This window comes from Cnephaeus nilssonii, assembly GCF_951640355.1.
Source record: "Cnephaeus nilssonii genome assembly, chromosome: 12".
Classification (NCBI taxonomy): domain Eukaryota; kingdom Metazoa; phylum Chordata; class Mammalia; order Chiroptera; family Vespertilionidae; genus Cnephaeus; species Cnephaeus nilssonii.
Window position 1 is genome coordinate 77,430,807 of NC_137083.1, and position 26,161 is coordinate 77,456,967.

General features: G+C 53.0%; 2 protein-coding genes across 2 annotated transcripts in view; both read right to left on the reverse strand.

Annotated features, from left to right (window-relative positions):
* Positions 1–115: 115 nt before the first annotated feature.
* CRYGN (crystallin gamma N) lies at positions 116–17,525 on the reverse strand (the record flags this gene model as incomplete). The annotated part of the gene is given in 7 exon segments (XM_079785816.1): positions 116–222; positions 225–263; positions 2,779–2,808; positions 2,811–2,978; positions 2,981–3,026; positions 5,128–5,199; positions 17,403–17,525. Coding segments are annotated over 7 exon segments (585 nt in total).
* A 3,775-nt stretch (positions 17,526–21,300) lies between these two features.
* The window catches only part of RHEB (Ras homolog, mTORC1 binding), a 41,838-nt gene continuing 36,977 nt past the window's right edge, over positions 21,301–26,161 (reverse strand). The window contains exons 7-8 of the mRNA XM_079786356.1: positions 25,552–25,633; positions 21,301–21,805 (exon numbers count right to left, since the gene is read on the reverse strand). Of these exons, the coding sequence (XP_079642482.1) occupies positions 21,713–21,805; positions 25,552–25,633 (175 nt within the window). The 3' untranslated portion in view covers positions 21,301–21,712. The remainder of the gene's footprint in view (positions 21,806–25,551; positions 25,634–26,161) is intronic.

Below are 26,161 nucleotides of genomic sequence, written 5' to 3' on the forward strand. Positions count from 1 at the left end.
GGGAAGAGGGCCTCTGGGGCCGCGGACAAGCTACCCACTTGCTGGGGTCTGACCACCCCAGAGCCTCCCACACCTGCCTGGTAGGGCCCAGCGATGGGGGCCACGCCATCTCCACTCACACTCCACGCCCCGACACCTTGGTGGCATTGACACGCATCTTGGCCCAGCCCGACTCCGATTCCGCAGGAGGACAGCCCTCCCGGAGCTCCAGGCGCCGGCCGAGAAGGTGCAGCCCTCCAAGATTTCCAGGCGAAAGTGCTCCCCGAGCCGCGGGCCCACGCGGGCGGAGGGAAGAAAGAGGTCAACAGTGCTGTGTCCCTCCCGGGAACAGAAGACCGAGGGCACGTCCCCGGGGCAGTGGGCAGCACACACCTCGCCCCAGCACTTCTCTTGTGCGCGCACATGAGGTTTGGTTGGATGAAAGGGTCTGTTACTTTAAAAAGCTGCGGAGCCCCTGAACAGGCCCAAGCTCCTCTGCCTTCTACCCGGGGTGCAGAGCAGGCCAGCCTGCCCGGGGTCAGGGGCTGCTCCCACCAGAGCCCGGGCACCGGGCTCCTCTGTGCTGGGGCTGGGAACTCCTCAGACACACGGCATTCCTCTACCCCTCTCCCGCCCCCTCAGGCCACAGGCCTCGAGCAAGCCTTTCAATGATAATATTTTACAAACTATAATAGAACCTTTTGTTAAAGCATGAAGCCAAAAGTCTAAAGCAAATGCGGAGATCTCCTTGCTGAATGCCTGCTGCGTCCCTGAGATGAGGACAAGGGTCTCCCTCCAGAATCTCCGTGTTTCCAAAGGACGGAGGTGGGCCATGGCGCCGGCAGGGGCTGGGTCTGCGGCACAGCCGGCCCGAAGGGCAGCTCTGAGGAGGAGATCATTCAGAAGATACCTAAGATGTTTCTCATACACATAGCATTATGCACGATCCAGGGCCAGCCATGTAAATTCCTCTTCCCAAATGTCGGTGGCCGGCTGGTAACCCCGAGAAAGTACCCTGACAATGTCAGCTGCTGGAGCCCAGCTGGTTTTGAAGCCTGTAGAAAGGATACGGTATGCCCTGGCCGGTGTGGCTCAGTGGATAGAGCATGGGCCTGCAGACTGAAGGGTCCCGAGTTCCATTCCAGTCAAGGGCACATGCTTGGGTTGCAGGCTCGATCCCCAGTAGGGGGCGTGCAGGAGGCAGCCGATCAATGATTCTCTTTCATCATTGATGTTTCTGTCTCTCTCTCCCTCTCCCTTCCTCTCTGAAATCAATAAAAATATATTTAAAAACTAAAGGCCCGGTGCATGGATTCATACACATTGAAAGGAAATTAATTAGAGGGTGGCTGGTGGGGCGGGACTGGGCGAGATGGGCCAGACATGCCCTGTAGCCAACCTCCCTCAGTCCCTCCCCAGCTGGCCTCACCTGGGGCAGCGCCATGGCTCAAAGGGCATCTGCAGAGGGAGCGGGTCCCTCCAACAGGTGGGGTCCCTCGGCCTGGCTGCGGGGATCAGGCTGAAACTGGCAGTCTGACATCCCCCGAGAGGTCCCGGAGTGTGAGAGGGCACTCTGCAAAGTTGCTGTCGCTCGGCAGCTCCTGTGTTGAGCATCTGCCCCCTGGTGGTCAGTGCGTGTCATACCTATTGGCCGGTCAGCCAGTCCGTCAGGCAGCTGGTTGCTTAGGCTTTTATATATAGAGACAAGGAAAAGAAAAGAGAGGGTAACCCCACACAGGAGGCCCCTTCTCCGGGTTCTTCAGATGTTCACCAGCACTCCCGGCCCCGCAAGCCGCTCACCTGGGTCTCAGGCATCAGCCATTTCCCACCAGGCCGCCCAGCACTCACAGCAGGGCGGTTAGGAATTGTGACTTGGGAAAATCCTCAGGAATGGGAACACCCAGTCCTCAAATGCCACCGTGGGGACAACTAGACACACACAGTCCTTCCCCAGGGGAAGGCCCTACGCACACTGCCGATGGCAGCCTCCTGTTGGCTCCTGCCCCCAAATTACCGCTTACCGGCCAGGGACGGAGCTCCCCACCCTCTTTCCACCTCAGAGCACCAAAGCGTTCTGAAAAATGCTCTTTGCAAGAGGACCTGCCTGGGGGACACACCAGACTCAGAGCAGCCTTACTTTATAGCTAAGAGCTCCCCCATCTGGTAGCAAAGACAAACTTCTAGTATTTCCAACAACATTTTAAGCTGAAAATTCAGCAAGATTTTGGGATCAGAAATGTGAGAGCTTTCCTGAAACATGCCTGAAAATACAGGCATAAAAAGGCCAGGGCTCTCCCACCGGGTTCCCAGCATCCCGCGCACACGGGAGTGGCTGGGTCTGTGTGGCCTGTCTCTGGCTTAAATAGCCCATGGCCCCGTCAGCTCGCCCTTCCTTCCTTCCTTCCTTCCTTCCTTCCTTCCTTCCTTCCTTCCTTCCTTCCTTCCTTCCTTCTTAATTGCATCATGCTTTTTTATTTCTTAGATATATTTTTATTGATTTCAGAGAGGAAGGGAGAGGGAGAGAGAGGGAAGCATCAATGATGAGGAAGAATCATTGATTGGCTGCCTCCTGCACGTCCACACTGGGGATCGAGCCTGCAACTCAGGCATGTGCCCTTGACCGGAATCGAACCCAGGACCCTTCAGTCCACAGGCCGACGCTCTATCCACTGAGCCAAACCCAGTCGGGCCCCGTCAGCTCTTAAAGCGGGGAGAGCCATGCTCCCTCAGTACTGTCCCATGTCGGGCCAGGCTTGAGCCTCGGTCATCTGGCCCGACACCCCGGGTGCAGTGGCCCACTTGCCATTCCCACAGGCCGACAGGAGCCGTGTGGTCACCGTGGCCATTCCACCGGAAGAAATTGGGGTGGTCGCGGCTCCAGGACGAACTGCTGGCCCGGCAGTTGGGGTGGGTGAGGCAGACCCAGGCTCCGCTCTCCACTCGGATGGAGTTCACCCGGTTCACAAAGCCTCGGTCCTGGAAGGTGTCACAAGCCCCGAGACCTCCAGCTTCTGCCCCATGAGGTGCTTACCCTCAGAGAGAGTGACCTGGAAAGGCGGTGGGGGAGTGAGGGGGGGCGCGGGTCACAGGCTTCTCTCTATTCAGTGTTGGGAGCAGACACCTGGGGCCCAGCACCCTGGGCTGGACCCTGACGCCCGGGCCACTGAAGCCCAACCTGCAGGCGCTCAGTGAGTGGAGAGCGGAGCCTGGGTCTGCCTCACCCACCCCAACTGCTGGGCCAGCAGTTTGTCCCGGAGCCGCTACCACCCCAATTTCTTTGCTGACCGGGTGAAGGGGTGCCTGGGTGGAGGGGCCGGGTCAGACCCAGAGCACATCCCTCCGGCCCAGAGCTCAGGGAGCAGACATTCCAGAAGGCGCGTGGGGCAGGGATTGCCCCTTGGTCCGGGGGCTCCATTGAAATTGGGCTTTTTCCAAACTCCCACTGCATTTTTTAAACTCAATTTTTGTTTATTATTAAAACACTAGAAGCCCGGTGCACGAAATTCGTGCACGGCGGGGGGTTGTCCCTCAGCCCAGCCTGTACCCTCTCCAATCTGGGACTCCTGGAGGGATGTCCGACTGCCCGTTTAGGCCCAATCCTGGTGGGATCGGGCCTAAACGGGCAGTCGGACATCCCTCTCACAATCCAGGACTGCTGGCTTCCAACTGCTTGCCTGCCTGCCTTCCTGATTGCCCCTAACCGCTTCTGCCTGCCAGCCTGATCACCCACTAACCACTCCGCTGCCAGCCTGGTTGATGCTTAACTGCTCCCCTGCCAGCCTGTTTGCCCCCAACTTCCCTCCTCTGCCAGCCTGGTCACCCCTAACTGCCCTCTCCTGCAGGGTTGATCACCTCCAACTGCCCTCCCTTGCAAGCAGGGTGCCTCCCAACTGCCCTCCCTTGCAAGCCTGGTCCCTCACAACTGCCCTCCCTTGCAGGCTGGGTGCCTCCCAACTGCCCTCTCCTGCTGGCCATCTTGTGGTGGCCATCTTGTGTCCACATGGGGGCAGGATCTTTGACCACATGGGGGCAGCTATATTGTGTGTTGCAGTGATGATCAATCTGTATATTATTCTTTTATTAGATAGGATAGAGGCCTGGTGCACGGGTGGGGGCCAGCTGGTTTGCCCTGAAGGGTGTCACAGATAAGGGTGGGGGTTCCCTTGGGGTGTGGGGTGGCCTGAGTGAGGGGCCTGTGGTGGTTTGCAGGCCAGCCATGCCTCCTGGCAACCCAAGGGGAGGCCCTGGTATCTGGAATTTATTTTCCTTCTACAATTGAAACTTTGTAGCCTGGGGCAGCAGCCATTTCTGTGGCAGTTAATTCACCTTCTACAATTGAAACTTTGTAGCCTTAAGCAGGTGAGCCTGGCCAGGGTGTGCGGAAAGCTTTGCTTCCCCTGTTGCCGCCGGCAACCCTGGCCTGCTCTCTCAAGCTCCATTCTGCCGCCATTTGTTTCAATTTGTTTACCTTCTATAATTGAAACTTTGTAGCTTGAGTGGAGGCTTAGGCCTGCAATGGCTATGGAAAGCTTGGCTTCCTCTGTTACCTGGGAAACCTTGCTCTCTCTGGCTGTAGCCATCTTGGATTGGGGTTAATTTGCATATTCGCCCTGATTGGCTGGTGGGCGTGGCTTGGCTGGTGGGCATGGCTTATGTAGCGGAGTGATGGTTAATTTGCATATTACCGTTTTATTAGAGAGGATAACATCTAAGGAAATGTTTTCAAAAGCTGACACGTCCCCATAACCCACTGTCATAAGCCAGCACTCAGTGTTCAGAAAGCAGGTTCTGGGGTCCCTTCCCCAGAGAGACTGACTGAACCCCACCTGCGGAGTCAGGGCCTGGCTCCGTTCACGGCTCAGACGGGCTTTCTGCCTCCCGTCCCTGTGCTCCTAGGCCCTGCTTTGGGCGGCAGGCGAGCGTGAGAGCCGGAGCCGCGCCACCCAGCGGAGTGCAGGCACAGCGCGCTGTGGCGATGCAGCACGGACAGTTCTTCCTGCCCCCGGACTGAACATGACCCCACCCCCCGCCCCCCGCAAAACGCACTTTCTGCCCAGGAACCGAAAATCCAACCATTCAATAGCTCTTTGGGTTTTGAGGACTGTGCTCCTAGAAGGGCCCTGGCTGAGTACAAGTGATGTTACTTACCGGGGCCCCGTTACCCTTGTAGACCTGGGTGCCGTCACCCGCCCCCACGCAAGCACTGCTGCTCTTGTGCCCCTGGAGTTAGGCGAGACATATGCTTCAGCCAAAGGGATGAGGGTGGGTGTGGAAGCTTTGAGAGCCAGGGCACCATCACCCCCTCTCGCTCTCCCTCAGGGGCTCATGGGAAGGTGTGTCTTGGGGTTGTTTGTCACTGAAGCATAACCTAGCCCATGCAGACTGATACAGAAACCCTGAATGTAGCCCCTGGTGACAACAGAGCAGCCAGGATGGGGAGCTAGAGAAGGGGTAGAGATCCAAACTTGCCACTTTCCTGCACCAGACAGGTCGGGCCCAGGGTTCCCTCCAGATATTCAGGGGGAGCTGGTCACCCACAGGATTCCAAAGTCCCTCAAATCTCCACATTTTGCAGAGAAGCAGCCTCAGGTGGGAGCAACCACAGACCAGCCTCAGCAGGGAAGTGGGCCCAGGGGCTGCAGGGCAAGCCAAGTCTCCTCCACCCCAGCCAAGGCCCCTCTCAGGTCTGACCCTGACCCTCCCTGCTCCTGACTTGAGGGGGTGGGGGTGGGGCCCCAGAGCCAGTGACTGAGGGGCTGGGAGGAGACCTTCCCCCCTCCCTCAACGGAGAGGAAAGGAGAGAGAGAGAGAGAGAGAGAGAGAGAGAGAGAGAGAGAGAGAGAGAGATTCATTGTTTCACTTATGCATTCATTCATAGATTCTTTTTCTTTAAAATATATTTTTATTGATTTCAGAGAGGAAGGGAGAAGGAGAGAGAGACAGAAACATCAATGATGAGAATCATTGAATGGCTGCCTCCTGCATGCCCCCCACTGGGGATCCAGCCTGCAATCCGGGCCTGTGCCCCTGACCTGAATGGAACCCGGGACCCTTCAGTCCGCAGGCTGACGCGCTATCCACTGAGCAAACCGGCCAGGGCCATTCGTTGATTCTTGTACGTGCCCTGGCCCGGGATCAAACCAACAACCCTGGTGTACCGGGAGGACGCTCTACCCACTGGGCTGCCAGGGCCAGGCGCCCTGTTGTTAAGAAATTTAGCCGACGTTGCTTGGGTTTGTCAAATGCAAAGGGCGCGTCAAGCAACAGCTTGCCCCTCCCCTGCCCTCAACATCCCAGTGCAAAGAGCAGTGGGAGTGGGGTATGGGGTGGGGTGGGGAATCTAGGCTGCCCCCGCGCGGGCCTCGTTTTTGGGTCGCACTCACCTGCCTGAGCGCTGCGCCAGGTGGCCCGCCGGGTACAGAGGCGGCCCCAGGTGTAGCAGCGGCGCCCCGCTGGGTCAGCCCCGGGACTAAGGCTTTGCTTGGCCGGCTCGGGCTCGCGTTAGCCTGCCCTGACCGACCCCCACTCACTTTCTCACGGTTTACCCTGCGGGCAAAGAAGACAGCCCTTGCCCTTGACCTCCCCTGCCGGCTGCTCATCCTCAGCTCCCAGCCCCACCTTTGACTCTGCTCCTACAGCCCCCGAACTCTGGCTGACCCCCACATCTCTTGTCAGGTCGCCCTCACTTCCCACCTCCGATCCTGCCGAATGCCGAATGCCGTCGCGTCCCTCTCCACGCCCCCGCCCTGGGGGTCAGTGCTCACCCTTGATCCATTCTGGTGTCACCACCTCTGACCAGAACCGCCCCCCACCCCCCCATCGACCACAGTGCTCCGCGCCAGACCACCCCGGTGATGGCCAGGCTGGTTTGGGAACGCAGCCCCACTCCAGCGGAGACTTCTCGGGGCGCGGGAGTCCTTGGCACATCACAGAGGTTCAAAGAGTGTTTGTGGAGCGAGCAGTCAGCACTGAGGCCACCAGATGGACAGCCCCTCACTGTGCGGAGATGAGCTGTGTACACAAAACAATGACTCCCGCGCTGGCTGGGCCCGGCCCGCTGAGATCAAAGGAGAGAGAGGTCCCGCCCAGCTGGAGTGGCCCTCAGGGGCTCCAGGAGGGGGTCCTGCTGGGTGGGGGGAGGGGAGGGACTCTGAGCAGCAGGCTGAGCTGCTGTCAGGAAAGTGTATTTTTATCACCATTTCCCAGATGAAACACTTCAGGGCCAGGGAAAGGAGGTCATGCAATTCTTGGGGCATAGCAGTGTGGGGGCTAAAAGGAATATTAATACTTCTCCCCACCTGGAGAGTATCCCGCTAAGCGAAATAAGCCAGTCAGAGAAAGACAATGACCACATGGTCTCACTCTTATGTGGAATCTAATGAACAAAATAGATCCAGAGACACAGAAGCATGGAACAGACCAACAATCTGAAGGGAAGGCGGGAGTGGGTGAGAGAGATTAACGTGCACAGCCCATGGACACAGACAATAGTGGGGTGAAGGCCTTGGGGGGTGAACTGGTGTGAGGTAGAAGCAGTCAATGGGGGGAAAAGGGGACATCTGTAATAATTTCAATAATAAAGATAAATTTAAAAAAATACTTCCCCTGCCCTAGTCCGTTAGGCTCAGTGGATAGAGTCAGCCCTCAGACTGAAGGGTCCCGGGTTCGATTCTGGTCCAGGGCACAGGCCCAGGTTGTGGGCTCGATCCCCAGTAGGGAATGTGTAGGAGGCAGCTGATCAATGATTCTCTCTCATCATTGATGTTTCTATCTCTCTCTCCCTCTCCCTTCCTCTCTGAAACCAATAAAAATATATTTTAAAGAATACTTCTTTTCCCACATTCTAAATTCTTCTAGGTTGGACTACTAATCAAATTAACAGAGACAGATTAAAAGGAGAAAATCAATGTTTTAATACATGCACGTGGGAAATTCACATAGGCATGGAAATTCCAAAGATAGTGAGGCAACATTGGGTATATAAGACATTTTGGACAAATTAGAAGAAAGGGGAAGGGGAAGTGGGAGACAGACTTTAGAAGTGAGAGTGGGCATTTTATAGGCAGTTGAGGAAGAGCAAACACACCCGGCCGGAAATTTCATGCTAGACAACTCAGAAACAATGGGACACGGGGCTACGTGCATGTGAAAAGGGCAGAGAGAGAAATTCTGGAAGATAAAGAATGGGAAGTCTCTGCCCTTATTTTCAAATGGGAAAACGTAAGAAATACAGACTTTATTTTCTAGAACAGCTTTAGGTTCATAGCAAGATTGGGCTAAGAGTACAGAAAGTTCCCATCCTAGAAACTTTTAGTGTATATTAAAACCAAGTAAAGAATACTCTGTGTCTGTGGGTGAAATTGTGGGACAGCTCCTCACTGCGTGTTGCAGGACATCACGTGTGCCTGGGCCCTGCCCATTAAAGGCCTGCCTCAATAGCAACACCCTCAAATTTCTGAATGCTGCCAGGGGCCAGTCCCTCCCCTTTGGGGTCTGAGTGAAATTGCTGGGTGAAGCCTGAGCTCACCTCCAAGTTCATAGGTTGAAATCCCACTTTCCAGTGTACTATAGGAGGTGGTGGGAAGTGCTTAGGTCATGAGGGTGGAGCCCTGATGAATGAGATTAGTGCCCTTATAAAGGAGACCCCAGAGATTTCTCCCACCCTTTCCACCATGTGAGGACCATGTCTATGAAGCAGGACCTCACCGGATACTGAATCTGCCACCACCTTGACTTTGGACTTCCAGCCTCCCGACCCTGACAAATAAATTTCCCTTGTGATAAGCCAGCCTTGGCATTCTGTTTATAGCCTGAACGGACTGAGACAGCGGGTCACAACGGCTCTGAGCATCCGTCTCCTCTGGTGTAAATGTGGGCTCTGGCCATGTGTCACTTAGGTTGGCCAACTCCTTCCGGCTTATCAGGGACTGTCCTGGTTTTAAGAGTGAAAATCCCACATTGCAGGACCTCCTTGTATTTGTTTCCTGTCGCAACCATAACAAAGCACCACAGTCTACGTTGTTTGGAGGCCAGAGTCTGAAATCCAGGTGTTGGTTGGTCTCTTCTGGAGGCTGGGAGGGAGACTCTGTCTCATGCCTCTTCTAGCTTCTGGGGCTGCTGTCAGTCCTGTGTTCCTTGAAGGTCACTTCAAGGTCCTGGGAACTGGGGATTAAGGCTTTTGGAGGACACAGTTCAACCGGTCAGGGCCCGTCAGTCCCAGGCAAGTGGGGCAGTGGCCCCTCCTACAGTTCTGTTGTTATGGACCCCCCGCTGCGCCCCTCATTCTCAGGTACATTACCTGAGTCCATGGTTCTCAGATGTGGTCCCAGAGCTGACCCAGCACTGTCCCCGCCCCTCCCCCGACTTTGCAAGCTCACGGAAGGCTCCGTTACAGACACAGACAAGGTGGCCATGGGAATGTCTGTGAGGAGCGGAACCTTCCCAGCCGCTCCCGCTCAGCGCCAGGTGGGCCCTCTGCTTATGCCTTTTAGGGTAAAGTTCAGGACACATCAACCCCACAGCCAAGCCACACATAAACGTCAGAGACGAGCTTGTGGATTTGGGTGGCTTCTTGGCTAATCTGCTCATGGCGGGGACAGGAGGAGGGAATACAGCGATAAAGCCTGACACCCTGGGAAGCTTCGGCTGGCGGGGTGGCTCCCGGCTCCCGTGGGCAGGCAAGCCCGCGGGCTGTTTGGTTTGGGCCCCCCTCTCTTGGGCACCAGGAAAAACGGGACGAAAGGTCTTGCTTGCTGAGGCCATAATGTTTCCAGAATCCTCTGCTATTTCTTGAGAAACTTCAGACCTTTGCGGCAGAAGCCAAGGCCATCTCCCAGGTTGTAATAGCGTGGAAGCTGGAGGGACCGTCAGTCAGATGAAGCCCTCCGTTGAAGGCCTGAGGTCCCTGCTCGGAGTCTGGGGGAACGAGCTGTCTGTCCCTGGACCGGAACACACTGCCTAATCTGCAGTGTGGGACTGAGCTCCCCGGTCTGACCGTGACCTCCAGGGCCCTGATGTGTAAACTGTGGCTGACCCCAATTGTTTCTGATCACGGCAGATCATCATGTTCTTGATACCTTGGGACAGACTAGAGTGAAATATTTTATGTTGGGATTTGATAAACTTGCTTGAGGAGGTAATTCTTTTTTTTTTTTTTAATATATTTTATTGATTTTTCACAGAGAGGAAGAGAGAGGGACAGAGAGCCACAAACATTCATGATAGAGAAACATCGATCAGCTGCCTCCTGCACAACCCCCACTGGGGATGTGCCCGCAACCAAGGTACATGCCCTTGACCGGAATCGAACCCGGGACCTTTCAGTCCGCAGGTCGATGCTCTATCCACTGAGCCAAACCAGTCTCAGCGAGGAGGTAATTCTTGAGTCTCCATCTCGTCTCTTGGCAGCGTAGCCCAGGCGGCACCTCGGACTCGGCCTGCGGCTGGAGGCCCGCTGCGCAGGCGCAGGCAGCTCAGAAAGCAGCGGGGACCCTGGCATCAGGGGAAAGGCCTCAGACTGCAGGCCTGGCTCAGCTCCGCATCCTCGGGATATGACTCTGCATTTTATAGGCTCTGGGAGCGGCCGCGGCTCTCATACGTGAGGCTATGACAACAGTCCCTGGCAAAGGGCCGGCTCAGACACTGGAATCAAGACCAGAGCTGAAGGGAGTTGCCCAAAGACACACGTTAGCTGCAGAGCTGGGAGCACAGCTGCTGTGTTCTGAGTCTTAATCGAAGCCCCATTTATTCAGGGTTCCCGTGGAAATCGGGTGTCAGGCTCATGGGTTGTGTTCGCACGTGGTGTGGTGCGAACATGAGACTAAGAGTTGGTAGATCTCTCTGGCCTCAGGTCCCTCCTCTGAAAACAGGGGTGTTAAGTCAGATGCCCTCAGCTTCTTTCCAGTTCTAACTCCAGAGCAGACGTCCCCTGGTTATTCTAGGACAGGCAACAAAAATTTTACTCAATGTAAACTTTCTTTTTCTTTTTTGCCTGATGTAGATCTTTCCCCTCTTGGGGGAGGTGAAGGAGAGAGAGAGTGGGGCTGGAGCTGTCTGAGCAATGCTGGGGAAGACGGGGGTTTCCTGCAGGTGCGGCCTGGCGGCAGCCTCAGCTGGCGTTGCCAGGGCAGCCAAGGCCTTCTGCAAGTTCACTGCTCCTGGAGACACGGCGGCAGTCCCGGCAGGGCCCGGCCGAGGGAGCAGGGCGGCAGCCTGCCCACTGCTCAGCTGGGGCTGCGGTCCCCAGAAGCTAGTTTCTTGGGAGTCCAGACCTGTCCAAGGTTGTGAAACGGAAGTTTTGGACTGGAACCCGGATTCTTTGTCCGTAGGAGTCGAAGAATGAATCCACGGACAGAGGGTGGTATAGCACAGGTGGAGATTTATTGAAGAACAAGTACAGACTCCCATGTAGGGAGGGGGAAGAGTCCCACAGAATGGACTCCCACGTGGGGAGGGGAAAAGGGTCCCACTGGGTTCCCTTTCCCTGTGGCTTATAAAGGCTGCAGATCCTGGTGCTTTGATATCCCCTCTGATTGGTCACTATTCCCTTGGACTGGTTACTATAGTAACTCCTGGGTTCAAAGGTTGAATCTCACATGGGACATGTGAGGTTCTTCCCCCCCCCCCCCCCCGCCCCCTCCTTATTGTTTTCCTATTCCCTTTGGGCTTCCTTCTCCTCCTTCTGGATGAGGGGCTTCCTTCTCTTTATTTTGTAAATATAGACCTTTTGCTGTTCCCAGCTCCCTGGTTCTATGGAAATGTACCTTCTGCTGCTCTGCAGCCCTGTGCTTCCTCCATGGTCCCCTTAATTTCTCAAATGTCCTAAAACCTGTCTTTTTACCCAAAAAATTCCTGTTTCAGTGGTTAAACCTGTTTTCATTTAGACAACAAGCCAGCAGTGATGGCACATTCTGGGTCCTGGTAACCGAGCTCTGGAGCCGCCTGAGTCCCAGGCACTTTGCAGTGACAATGGCAGGAGGTCCCCAGCCGCCTGCCTTGTTCTGCGCCCACAACGGGTGGACTCAAGAAGTCCCGGCCCTGTGTGAACTGTGGGGAATTTCAACCACACTGCCACAGACACGGGTCGAATTCAAAGGAACGTGTCCAGAATGCGGCCCCGTTGAAAGGTTCACCTACTCATCCACTCAGCAGGCAGGAGGCTCCTGTGCAGGCCCTGTAGAGACACCAGCGGGAACAGCGCGGGAGGACCTCTGAGAACCCAGGGAGAAGGCTGGCAGGACTGTCCCCAAAAGTCAACTTTGTCACAACTCTGAGCATTAAAGGATTGCGACAATCCGGGGTCTTTAAGAAAATTGTGGCTTCTCAGCACTGCTCTGTGGCATTTCCACTTGCCCTCTTGCCAGACCCCTCCCCAGCAGCCCCTGGAACGGTAGAGATGGGGTTGGAGTGTGTCAAAGCCCTTTGCTCTGAGGATTGTCAAAACCTGCAGTGATGCCCGGTCAGTGTGGCTCAGTGGTTGAGCATCGACCTATGAACCAGACGGTCATGGTTTGATTCCTGGTCAGGGCACATGCCCAGGTTGCAGGCTCGATCCCCAGTAGGGGGCGTGTAAGAGGCAGCTGATTGATGATTCTCTGTCATCATTGATGTTCTGCTCTCTCTCTCTCTCCCTTCCTCTCTGAAATCAATTAAAAAAAATATATAGAAAAACCAAAACCCTGAAGTGCCTGGCAGTTCCCTGGAAAACCCTACCCGCAAGGCTTGTCTTTAATTGACTTGCCTTTTCCCTGAAGGCATTTGTCAAAAACAATTAGCAGCAATTTATTTGATACTAGAGGCCCGGTGGTGGGATCGGGCCTAAACGGGCAGTAGGACATCCCTCTCACAATCCAGGACTGCTGGCTCCCAACTGCTCGCCTGCCTGCCTTCCTGATTGCCCCTAACTGCTTCTGCCTGCCAGCCTGATCACCCCCTAACCACTCCCCTGCCAGCCTGATTGATGTCTAACTGCTTCCCTGCCAGCCTGTTTGCCCCTAGCTGTCCTCCCCTGCAGGCCTGGTCACCTCTAACTGTCCTCCCCTGCAGGTGTGGTCACCCCTAACTGCCCTCCCTTATAGGCCTGGTCCCTCCCAACTGCCCTCCCCTGCTGGCCATCTTGTGTCCACATGGGGGCAGGATCTTTGACCACATGGGGGAAGCCATCTTGTGTGTTGGAGTGATGGTCAATCTGCATATTACTCTTTTATTAGATAGGATAGAGGCCTGGTGCACGGGTGGGGGCCAGCTGGTTTGCCCTGAAGGGTGTCCCGGATCAGGGTGGGGGTTCCCTTGGGGCGTGGGGCGGCCTGAGTGAGGAGCCTGTGGTGGTTTGCAGGCCAGCCACGCCCCCCTGGCGACCCAAGCAGAGGCCCTGGTATCTGGGATTTATTTATCTTCTACAATTGAAGCTTTGTAGCCTAGAGCGGAGCCAAGCCTTCTGCTCGCTCCATGGTGGCAGCCATTTCTATTGGGATTTATGTATCTTCTATAATTGAAACTTTGTAGCCTTAAGTGGAGGCCAAAGCAGGCCAGGGCTGCAGAAGCTTGGCTTCCTCCATCTCCAGGGGCAACCCTAGCCTCCTGCTCTCTCCAGCTCCATGGCTGCTGCCATTTTTGTTGGGATTTATTTATCTTCTATAATTGAAACTTTGTAGCCTTAAGTGGAGGCCTGGGCCGGCCAGGGTGTGCGGAAAGCTTGGTTTCCTCCATCGCCGGGGAAACCCAAGCCTCCTTCCTGCTTGCTCTGTGGCTGCAGCCATCTTGGTTGGGTTAATTTGCATACTTGCTCCTGATTGGCGTGTGTGTGTGTGTGTGTGGTGTGTGGGCGTGGCTTGTGGGTGTAGCAGAGTGATGGTTAATTTGCATATTACTCTTTTATTAGATAGGATGGGGGGAGGGGAGCAACAACAAGCTAAGAAAAAAAAGCTTTTTTTTTTCCCAAACAAGAAAAAGCTGGAAAATGATATTCCCAAGGTGGGCCCTGAAAAGCAACACACTCCTACCTCTCATGTACCTGCTCATGAAAGACCTGAACAAGGTGGGTCAAAAGGTGGGTTGGGCAAGGTGGGCTGGAAGGCCCTCCACCAAGAACTCGACATCCAACACGACTGGAAAACGGAGGGGAAGCGAAGGCAGAGAAGTCACCACCGGCACACTTGGCCCACAAGAAACACTAAAGGGAATACTTCAGGCTGAACCACAGAACGCTAGGCACTACAGCGGAACCTCGTTTCTCGAACTTAATTCGTTCCAGAAGGCTGTTTGAGAAGTGATTTATTCGAAAACCGACTCATTTTTCCCATTAGAAAGGATGTAAAGTGAATTAATCCATTCCAGACCCCCAAGTGATTCCCTGCTTTAACCTTTCTTATATACAGCACATGTCTAATGTCCTGTTTAATTTATAAATAAACACTTCTTTTCTGAAACTTATGGAACCACTTTCTACTGGCCTTAAAGGAATTTTTCACATATCACTACCTCTGAAATGCTGTCACCAGCTAACTGCTTTTCATGTATCCATCAACAGGTTTTTGTTTGTTTGTTTGTTTGTTTTTACCTATTCAATAGCCTGTGCTTGTTCTTTGTGAGCACTTTCACACCCTTAGCAACATCAGCTCTCTTGATGGTCTCTTTATGCTTTAAAATTGTGTTAATCTATTTTGCCAGCAGGAAAAGCATTCTCTCCTTTGCTTGTTGCCTGAGAGATGCTTTTTGTCTTGCTGAGGTTTCAGCATGAAAGGGTTGTCAGTTTGAAAACTGAAGTTTTGGTGGACAACTGAGACATTATTTCTGTGAACAACTTGGTCAAGAACCAAATTGTTCGAGATGGAAGACGTTCGAGAAACAAAGTTTGACTAACTCTAATCCACGTGAAGGAAAGAGCACCAGTAAACGTAACAGGTGATTTCTATAAAAGACAGCATACATGTATTTTTTAGTGACATTTCTTCTCCCATTTGATTTAAAAGGAGACTTCATAAAGCAATAGCAGGTCTGTTGATGGGTATGCAATATATAAAAATGTAATTTGTACGACAATAGTACAAATGAGGTGGAGGGGATGGGACTACATACAGGGAATGGTATTTACCCAAACTGCATTATTAATTGTAATTCCTAAGGCAACCACGAAGAAAATAGAAAATGACATATATATATACTAGAGGCCCGGTGCCCCCCCTGCCAGCCTAATTGCCCCCAACTGCCCCCCTCTGCCAGCTTGGTCGCCCCTAACTGCTCCCCCGTGCTGGCCTGGTTGCTCCCCTGCCGGCCTCATGGCCCCCTCACTGGCTCCCCACTGGCCTGGTCGCCCCACACAGCCTGCTTGTTCAGTTGTTTGGTCATCCCTCACTAACCCCCTGCTGGCCTGGTGGTAGGCAGTCATCTTGTGAGGGTGTGAGGGTCAATTTGCATATTACCTCTTTATTATATAGGATATGAAACTACAAGGAAATTAAAATGGTATTCTGGAAAATCTCTACACTATTCACAGGCCCTGTGCTAGGAGCTGGGGAACCAAAGGTGTCGGAGACACACCGGTAGGTCACCGTCTCTGCTGTAGTCACATCTAGTCCAGTAATACTCAGTACACACAACACAAGGACCAAAACTGACACGTGGTGACACATGCTGTGCTGTCTGATAAACCTCGGGGCTCTGACGGGTGCACGGAGCGAGCCCCTGTGGAGCCCCGGAGGCTGAGCAGCCTTGGGAAGGGGCCGCCTGGGCAGAGGGGGGGCAGCACGGAGGTGTCAGGGGGAAGAGCTTTTTCCTGGGAAGCAACTGGGCCCAGGGTGACGGGAGTCTGGCCTCGCTGGCAGGTGAGGTTGAGTCAAGCAGCACGTAGCTCAGGCTGGGCCTCGAGGATAGGCAGCTCGGCTTGGGACATGATTAAAGGACTCTAAGCCAGGGAGTAACACAAGGCTGTGTTTTAAAGAACTTGACTTGTAAGTAGTTTGGAGGGTGTGTGCTATGACAGACCCGCGTGCAGTGGAGATGGAGGAAGTGGGCGGATGTAAGCTCGGTCCGGAAGGCAGGGCCTTAGCCTTTACTGGACTGGGTGGACTGGAGGTGTATAAGAAAGAGGTAGAGAATGGCCCCAAATCCCTGGCTTTAGTAACTGGTGGACAATGTTGTTTTCCCAAGACAAGGTCTAGGGGAGGCCTGGGTTTTCGAGGAAAATCAAGAATTCAATTTCATAATAAACTAGTGGCCCGGTGCATGAAATTCATGCACCGGGGGCGGGGCAGGGGAGTGTCCCTTAGCCTGGCCTGCACCCTCTCCAATCTGGAACCCCTCAGGGGATGCCCGACTGCTGGGGGATGTCCCTATGGGATCGGGCCTAAACCAGAAGTCCGACATCCCTCTCGCAATCCAGGACCGCTGGCTCCTAACCGCTCACCTGCCTGCCTGCCCAATTGCCCCTAACCACTCTGCCTGCCAGCCTGCTCACCCCCAACTGCCCCCCTTCCCGCTGACCTGATCGCCCCCAAATGCCCTCCCCTGACGGCCTCATGGCCCCCAACTGCCCTCCCTGGCCAGAGGCCCTCTGCGGCTGGGTGCGGAACGCTTGCCTCGTCACCTGGGCGACGACGCAAGCGTTCCACGCCTGGCCAATGCCGCTGCCAAGACAGCCAGGCCGCCAGACAGAACATCCACTGTCATCGCATGCAATTGGTTTAGTTACATCATAAATTCCACCCCCAACTCCATTCAGTAGGAAATGCCAACTACCTGGAACCTATGGAATAATGCCTGGTGATTCCCTGCAGGTGTCTGAGCTGCGTATGTGGGAAAAGGTAGGATGTGTGTGTCATATATCTATCTATATATCTCACAGATGTGCATGCATGAGTGTGCCAAGGGTAAAGGACACACAAAATCAAGAGAGTTGGCAGCTACACCTCAGGAGCAATGACTGGCAGGAGACTGGCTCTAGACTGTAACTTCCCAAGCCCTTCACAGTACATTTCCAGGGCACATCCCGCCTCTGTCATGCCACCTGCTGACAGGAGGCTGGCTCCTTCACCGCAGCTATTTCGTGTGGGTCCTTTTGACCCCTGACCTCCCAGCATCCTTGGCCAGTATGTCAGGCATGCTGGTCGTTCACAGGGGGCCATAGCCACGGGCTGTGCAGGCCCCAGGCTGATGTCTTGTTAATCACTCAGTGTGGGTAGGCAGAGCCGCCCGAGGGGCTGGCCTCTCCCGTGGGCACACAGCGGCAGGGAAAAGTAGGAGTGAGAAGCCCTCTATACGCTGGGTGCTCCCAAGAGCTCCCACTCCTGGCAGGTGAGCATGTGACCCTCCCAGGTGGGAAGAGAAGCCGGGCGGCCTTGAAAGGTAGGGTCCTCCCCAAAAGGCGACCATGAGGCAGGGGGCATTACGGGCTTTCCCCTGCGTGCCTGGTCTCTGAACTGCGTCACCTGGACCTCCAGCCTCTTTAGCAGCAAGAGACTCAGAGGAGGGCTGTGCCATAGACCCCACTCTCCGAACGCACTGGCAAGGCGATCGTCTGGCATCACTGGCGGCTGCACTGGGGGCTCCATGATTCATCCCGTCCTTGACCCGCCAAGGGCTGTGAGGCCTGCCAGGTGCCCTGCAGGGCTGCTCCTCCCATCTGTGCCCGGCCTGGCCGGGAGGCCCTCCCTCCACGGCCGGGCGTGGAACGCTTGCCTTGTTGCCGTGGCGACAAAGCAAGCATTCTGCCAGGCCACTTACGCTGCCTGCTCTCAGCGGCTGCCCCCCCCCCCCCACCGGGACTGGGGGACTCCAGCGGGGTTGAGAGGACTGGGTGCCGCCACCTTTGTGATGGAGTGACAGTTAATTTGCATATCACCCTTTTATTAGATAGGATTTGAGACGCCTCTGAGGCATTAAGACAAGGTAAGTCTGGAATCCACAGAGGTCAGGGTAGGAGATACAAATTTTGGCCTTCAGGTAACAAGGTAGTGAAAGCTATGTGACTGGATAAAATCAAGGAAGGGGGTGGGTAGGAAAGGGGTCCGTTTAGAGGAAACACACACAGTGAGCTGGGAGGATGGGGGCCGTGATGTCGGGGAAACAGACTTCCAAAGAAAAGGAGTCGTCATCTGTCTGCAATGCTAAGGTCAAGGAAGAGACCAGAAAGCACCTATTGGATTTGGTGACAAGGGGGGTGATGAGCAATTCAGGCGAGAGTGCCCTTGGTGACATGCCAGGGGACGTGCAGGTTCGAGAGGTAAGAGTGGACAGATAGCCCTAACTGGTTTGGCTCAGTGGATAGAGCGTCCGCCTGCGGACTGAAGGGTCCCGGGTTCGATTCCAGTCAAGGGCATGTACCTTGGTTGCGGGCACATCCCCAGTAGGGCGTGTGCAGGAGGCAGCTGAACGATGTTTCTCTCTCATCGATGTTTCTAACTCTCTGTCCCTCTCCCTTCCTCTCTGTAAAAATCAATAAAATATATTAAAAAAAATAAAAAAGAGTGGACAGATAATTCAGTTTTAGCAAAATCTCACATTAATTTAAATTTGTATAATTTGCATTTATTATGATTTGCGACGTAGTTTTAAATGTCGTTTAATATTTGCACTTAAAATACTTGCATAAATCTTAAGACTGCATTACCTTTTATGACACAATGCTTTGTCACTGATTTTAGACTCATTTCGATTTCAAAACTGTTAAGATGTAAAAAGAGTCTCAGAAGTGATGAAATACAGAAGTCAAACCTGGCCGTTGCAAGAATTCCTTCAGCTCAGGTAATAGGTTAGCTTAGTGGACACAGAACCCATTTGGTTGACCTTGGCCAATTATGACTGTGGCCAAGGCAGTGTCCCCCCATGTAGATAGGGTGGCACCTTCTCCACAGGGGAACGTGAGTGAACAGAACCCTAGTGTACGACAGGTTCTACCTCCCCCACCCCCACCATTCGGGGGGAATGAGCGCCCCATCACAGAAAGTCCTGAGCCACACGCCACACGGAACCGTAACAAGCTCAGTCCACCAGGGGAGTGAACCAACGGTCTGGTGACGGGACCGCTGCCCCGGGGAGCAGGACTGGACCTACCCTGCGGTATCCTGTGGGAACCCTGGTCAGAGTACGCCAGATGCTCAAGGCCAATTTAAGTGTGGGGGCCTTGTCCAGAGCACGACGGATGCTCAAAGCCAATCTGAGTGTGGGAATCCTAATCAGGGTGTTCAAGGCTGTTGCTATACGCAGGTGCAAAAGCAAGGGCACAACAATCTAGACTCTGCGCAGGCATGCCTTTCTGTAGCCCAAACTGTTTGGCGTAACGCCTCTTTTGTTTGAGCTAGTTTATGCTTGTATGTAAGTTGCCACTGACCAGCCAGTACAGGGCTGCGTTATGGGGAAGATGTATTACTGGCCAGCCGGTGCCCGGCTGCTTGGTCAGGCTATGTTTGTATAGCTCTTATGCTGGAGGCTGCTTTTATGTAGGGCTTGCTATGTGTACAGTGGCTGCTTGGTATGGCTCCTGTGGGAGACTCCTTTGAAGAACTACGTTGTCTAATGGCTACTTGGCTACAATAAAGACTGTCTTATATACCTACGACTTCTCATGTCTTCTCTGTCAAAGAGGTCCAGTCCCTAGTAGAGGGGCTCGGACCCAACAGTTGGCGTAGTTGAGCAGGGTCAGGGAAGAACCTGCTCCCGTGTTCCCAGGTTTGAGGTCAGATGCAAGCTCTACAAGGGTTCAGATTTCTGTTGTGTTTATGGCACTTAGAACAGTGTCCAGCACATAGTAGGTGCTCAGAAAACATGTGAACGGTACACATACAGGGCATCACGCTGCCGCCCAGCAGGAGACCAGCCCTGTAGGCCCTCCCTGCGCAGTGAACTGTTTCCAGGTGCATGTGCCACCGAAGTGCACGCCCGAGACAGCTTCCAAGGAGAAGGCTGACGGGGACCCGGACCGGAGTTAATGTGGTCCATACACTGAGCACCGAGTCTTAACATCAGGCCTAAGAACAAGCCCTGTTAACAAGTCATGATACTATATTGTCAAAATTTATTTTATTTAAAAAGTATTTGGTGGAGGTCTCCTAAAGCTCAAATTTCATCCTGGAATGACGAGACAAAATACTTAAACGATCCAAAATAATGGCATATTCTAAAAATTTTTCATTAAAAAATTAAGTCACAAAGCAAAAATACATTTTATTAGTGGTAACATTTCCTAATGATAGCAATGGCCCTGTGAAATTTAACTGGGATGGGGCAGCATTTAAAACACGGCTGGACTTGAACCGGCTTCCAGTGAGTAGGAGCTGCCACATCAGATCTCGCTCTCCTCCAGCTGCGCCTGCAGAGCGGGCAGGTGTGTGGGCTGGGCCTAGAGTAGGTTCACGAAGCCCCCCCCCCCCCACCACCACTTACTGGGCAATAGTCCCCATCCTTTAAACTACTGGAGGTTTGGGATGGCTTTAGGCAAATCTATGCTCTAAGTCAGATGCTGTCTGCATGGGACGTAAAGTACAACATCAGGACTAGAGCCAATAGTATTCTAATAAACGTGTGTGGTGTCAGAGGGGTGCGAGAGTTACCGGGCGGGGTGATCACTTAGTAAGTTATGCAATGGTTAGTCACTGGGTAGACACCTGAATTAATATAATAATGTATATCAACTGTAACTGAAAAATAAAAATGACTTAAAGTAAATCAGATCCTGTCTGCCATGGACATCAAGCTAAGCATAGGAGGGACAATAGCCCTAGCCAGTTTGGCTCAGTGGATAGAGCGTTGGCTTGCATACCGAAGGGTCTCAGGTTCGATTCCGGTCAAGGGCACGTGCCTGGGTTGCAGGCTTGATCCCCAGTTGGGGGCATGCAGGAGGCAGCCAATCAATGATTCTCTCTCATCATTGACATTTCTCTCTCTGAAATAAATATTTTTTTTAAAAAGGAGGGACAGTGTCTCTAACATCTCTTTCCTTCATGCAGCTGAGATAAGCAGGAGGGTGAGAAGGCTTTGCCAAGTAACTGCTACAGCACCCCCTACAGGAAGCCCTCCAGTCAAGGCTGGGACGGGGGGGCCTCTGAGGGTGGAGAGAGAACCCCCATTATTGGGAGTGACTCCCCCACAGACCCCCAAGGCCACTCAGCTTTAGTGAACAGAGTTCCCTCCCCAATCCTGGCAGTCTACCCCCACCATCATTGCCATCCAGTGGGCCCCGCCGGTGATCGAGGGCCCCGCTGGCCTCCGCCTGTGGCCACATCCTCCACCAGTTCCTGGGATCCAACCTGAGCCTTCCCGGGGGCCGGGAAGAAGCCCTCACTGGACAAGGTTTTCTTCTTTCAAAGCCACACTAAGTAGCGCGAGGGATTAAGGTTTGCAGCTATTTTATTTACAAGTATACATTTAACACAATGAAATAAACACTGATATATGGAAGCCTAGTAGTGTAACAATATGCATCTTTGATGATTACATTATTTTAAACATCAAACTACACTTAAAAATTAATGCCGATAAAATTCTTGGTCATAATATTATTAAGAAATACAATATATAAATTGAAAATATGATTGCTTAAAATTTGAAAGTGGAAGTGAACTCAGAAGGATAGTCAGAGTTCAACATAATCTGAAAGGGGGGCAGGTGGGAAAAGCTCTGACCCAAATAAATCTTCCAGGTTAACAGAAGGAAAACGAAGCAGAGTTTATCTTCGAGGATGACGGGCAGTTTGCGTCTCCAGGCAGGACGGGTCCCAGGGGCCTTGGGTCCCGCAGCCGAATTACATCACCGAGCAGGAAGACTTTCCTTGTGAAGCGGCCCCATCAATTTTTTCTGCCTCCAAAATTATCCTTCTGAAGACATCAACAGCAGTCTGGAAAAGGAATAAAACGTGACTGTGTGGGCTTTACAGCGGAAGCCTGAGAAACACTCGTACTGCGGCTGCCAGGACTGGAGAAGGCCCGCCATCCGCCCCCCAGCTGCAGGCACAGGCGCGGAGGCCAAGGTCACCCCAGGACCCGGAGACTGGTCTTCCTTCCTCCCCACCGCACTTGAGACCAGAACTAATCTCTCTTGCTTCTGACCCTGCTTTCATGGGTCACCACAGGCAGCTGTCCGCTCCAGGCCTCTCACCTGCACCGCCCCCCCCCCCGCATGCCTCTGATTTCCGGGTCCAGCACCAGCCCAGCCACCCTCCCTGAGGGCTGCCTTTCCCTCAGACACTCTTCCCAGGGCCATGCTCCCTCTTTCCCGGCATCCTGGGGCCCAAGGCCGGGCAAACTCTCTTCTCACTGCCCTTTCCCCGAACCCGTTTTCCTCCCACTCCCTGAAACCTCTGTGTTGACTCTTCTGCCATGAGAGGGTATTTTTCACCTTTGAGCCACTTCCCCTTCCTTCACCGTCTGCAGGCCCAGCTCCCTGGCCTCCCAGAGCCCCAGCCCCTCCCAGGAGCACTGCCACTTTGGACAGGAAACCCTCCCTTGTGCTGGACAGCGGTCAGGACCGCCAGTCCCCGTCCTTTCAGTGTGCTCACTGTGATGATGAAAGAACACCCCTGTTCTCAAAAGCCTCGGGGGCAATCCTAGATCTTGTCACCACAGCAGCCACCCAATGTTAAGTCTCCCACCACCTCACTTTCCTTTCCACTTTCAATAGTCTCAACTCAGCAATCCTTGGTCCCACAGGGACCTGCCTCCCCGATCTGACCACCTTCTCCCTGTCCCTTAACCACGTTCTCGTTCACTTTCCTCCTGGGGCCAGCAGATTCCACGGTCCACCATCGTGGTCATGGACATGAACTCCCTTCTTTGCCAATAGCCCGCGCGATGCCTGCACCACACCCCCAGTGTAGCCTGGGAACACGCTGCGATAGCTGTCACCTCCAGGACCCTGAATGCAGTGGACCCTCAATGCCACCCAGCAGCCCAGCTCATTTCCCTCGTCCAGTCATTCCCTCAGATGAAGGTTTCGTGTCTTCCCTTTCACCTGAATTCCTAAAGCCTCCCCCATTCCGTGGTCACCCTGTTTTATATTTCACCAGGAAAACAGAATCGACATTCAGAGGCCGCCATGTACCCTATCCACGGAATTGACCACGGCCCTGAATCTGGGCTCCTCTACTCTGGTCCTTGCTCTCCAACTGGTACGAAGCAGGATTCCTGGTCAAGCCAAAGCCAGCCACAGGCCCAGCCCTCCTGTCTAACTGAGCCACTGGTTCAGCAACCCTTCCCTCTTCCTCCATTACTAATCCCCTCACGTCCCATGGTTATACAAACAAGTTATTTATTTTATTCTGAAAATAATGCACAGAAAAATGTTTGGAATTACACTTACCAAACTCTTACCAAGAAAATAGTGTGCCTGGGACTGGGCTTTCTAGATAAATCTTTTTTTTTTTAAATATATTTTATTGATTTTTTACAGAGAGGAAGGGAGAGGGATAGAGAGCCAGAAACATCGATGAGAGAGAAACATCGACCAGCTGCCTCCTGCACACCCCCCACCGGGGATGCGCCCGCAACCAAGGCACATGCCCTTGACCGGAATCGAACCTGGGACCATCCAGTCCGCAGACCGACGCTCTATCCACTGAGCCAAACCTAGATAAATCTTACAACTTAGTAATCCATGTGATCTGATTGTCAGAAAATATTCTCCTTCATCAAATTGCTGAACTATAGCCGAAGGCCTCCACGGTAAATAAACCAAACGGCAAACGTCCCAGACTCCATTAGCAGTTAAAATGCAGTATTCTCACAGACTTGGCAACTTATACTACCATGATGTTAACAATGAAACTGAACTCTGCTGAGGAGAGTTTATTTGAAAATATTCGATTTTTGGCAAGTAATACAAATTACTTGAAAATCTATCAATAAAAATTTTGAGTTCACAGGAATTGGTCTCTGGTCACGTGACCACTTGGGTGTGCGTGTGCGAGTGCACACTAGACAGATTTCTCTCTCCCCATGACACAGACAAGTGGCAGTAAGCATTCCAGTATGTGTGGGGATCGGAATCACTGCCAGCTCTATGTCAGGGGTGAGAGTGACTTGGTTTCTCCCCAGCTGACTTGGAGACACTCACTAGGCTTAGGGCTCCCTCATCATCTCCCGCACTTTCAAAGAGGACGTGAGCAGGAGTGTCCCACGACATGACAGAGTGAGAACCATCTAGAATGCCAGTGAGGGATCTGCTCAGGACCTGCTTCCCAAGGACATGCATGTCTCCACTGCATGCACCGAACGTGGGTGTAACAGTCTTTTTGCTTTAAAGGCTTCACTTCAGGCCTGAGGATGATGGTGCGAGAGCAGCCCCAGACACTGAGCCGTGGGAACACCTGACCTCGGCGCTCGTCTGCCTATGTCGGCAGCACATTCACCTTTTATCTGGGTCTTCGAAAGCAGTAAGCCACCTTCTAAAGGAACTGAAAGATTAATTGGCAAACCTATTTAGAACCACCTTAAACCCTTCAGCTACAGTAAAGTACAACATAAACCGGAGAAAAGGCCTGCACCCTGAGACCTAATAACACTCCTTACGCTAACCATTCAAGTTACTCTCAAAAACATAAATTAACTGAGCCAATGCTCCCCACTCAGCAATCCCTCTTAACACGCTGGAGGTAGGCTCCATGAGGCATTTACACTCCTGAGGTTGCTAGAAGGAATAGCAACTGCCAGACACACAGAACAGCAACATACACTGAGCAGTGGTCACACACCTACATGAACAGTCCACACTGCTGCTGATGCCTCCTTAACTAACGTCAAACAGAACAACTGCTTTCAGTCCCGCAGATTGTCACCGAAGAGAAGCAAGCACAGGGAAGTCAGCAAACAGAATTGAACATAGCTTGAGGCCAACCATTCAACTTCACTTCCCCACCTCACAAATTTTCAATTATACAGAACAACAGAAACAACTGTACAATAACCACCTAGCCTCACTGCCTGGATTCAGCAAATGTTAACATCTTTGCTGTATGTATTTGTTCTTTTTCTCTGTCCATCCTCCCATCCCATTTGAAAGTAAGTTGCTGACATTATGAAACTTGGCCCCTAAATACTTTGGTTTGCATTTCTCAAGAACAGAGATAGTCTTGTCATAAGCCCAATACCATCACCGCACCTAAAAAAATTAACACCATTTTCCTAATATATCCAAAACATAATCCAATCTCCCCAACTAACCAAAAATGTCTTGGACGTGAGGAACTTAGTTAGGTGCACACAGGCTCACCCAGAACAGTCTGTCTCTCCCCAAGCAGACCTGAGTCTCTGCTACACTTGGTCATGCACACGGCCGCCTCTTCCCACCCAGGTGAGTCTAAACTTACTTCTGCAGCAGCCTTTCGTATAAAATAAACACGATAATGCATGCTCACAAAGGTAGTATTTCCTTTACTATCAATTTCTGTTTATCCTACAAATATTCCAGATCCCACGAGGTTGAACACTGGCTGAAATAAGACACAGACGGTGTCTCCCTGAGGCAACCCAAGGCCTGATGGGAGGAATGGTGGGAGGGTCAGGATCAAACAGGAGCGCTGAGCTGCTAGAGGAGCATAGGCCTGGTCTGACTGGATGCAGTGCGAAGTGAGTTTTAAAAAATACCTACTTGATTCTCTTTAGCAGAAGATTCCAAAAAAGCTGCATTCCAAGATTCTGCTAACGCCTTCCCTTCTTCATAACTGATCACCCTAAAGAACAAAAAATTCTCATTGAAGAGCTTTGCTCTTTATTATATAAAATATCTACTTGGATTTCTGAAACAGGCCCCATGTTTATGAGTTTCTGCTCCTGGAGCAGATGCATGCTCCGTTCAGGGCATCAGCTGGGGAGCACTCTACTTTCTATACTGTACAGCCCCCTTCAGTGCTCACAGCCCAAGGGTAAGGAGGCTGGGCAATGGTTTGAGGCCGCAACTTCCTCTGGCATGGGTCCACTATGAGAGGCCCACAGGGAAGGGCCCCCCATAAATCATGACCATGCATCACTCCCACCTGAGCCGGGGAACAGACAGACACTGTCTTATGGAAGCACTCACGCTCCGGCAGCCCTCACAGCTCACAGAAGGCATTTCCCAACACGCCAACATCTTAGACAGAGCTGCACGTGCCCGAGGACAGGGCAACCCCAAAAGGGCCACGGCTATGCTGCGCACAGGCTGCTGGCATCCAGCCAGCGTCTCCTGCCACCAGAATCAGAGTCCAGAGGGCGGGGCCACT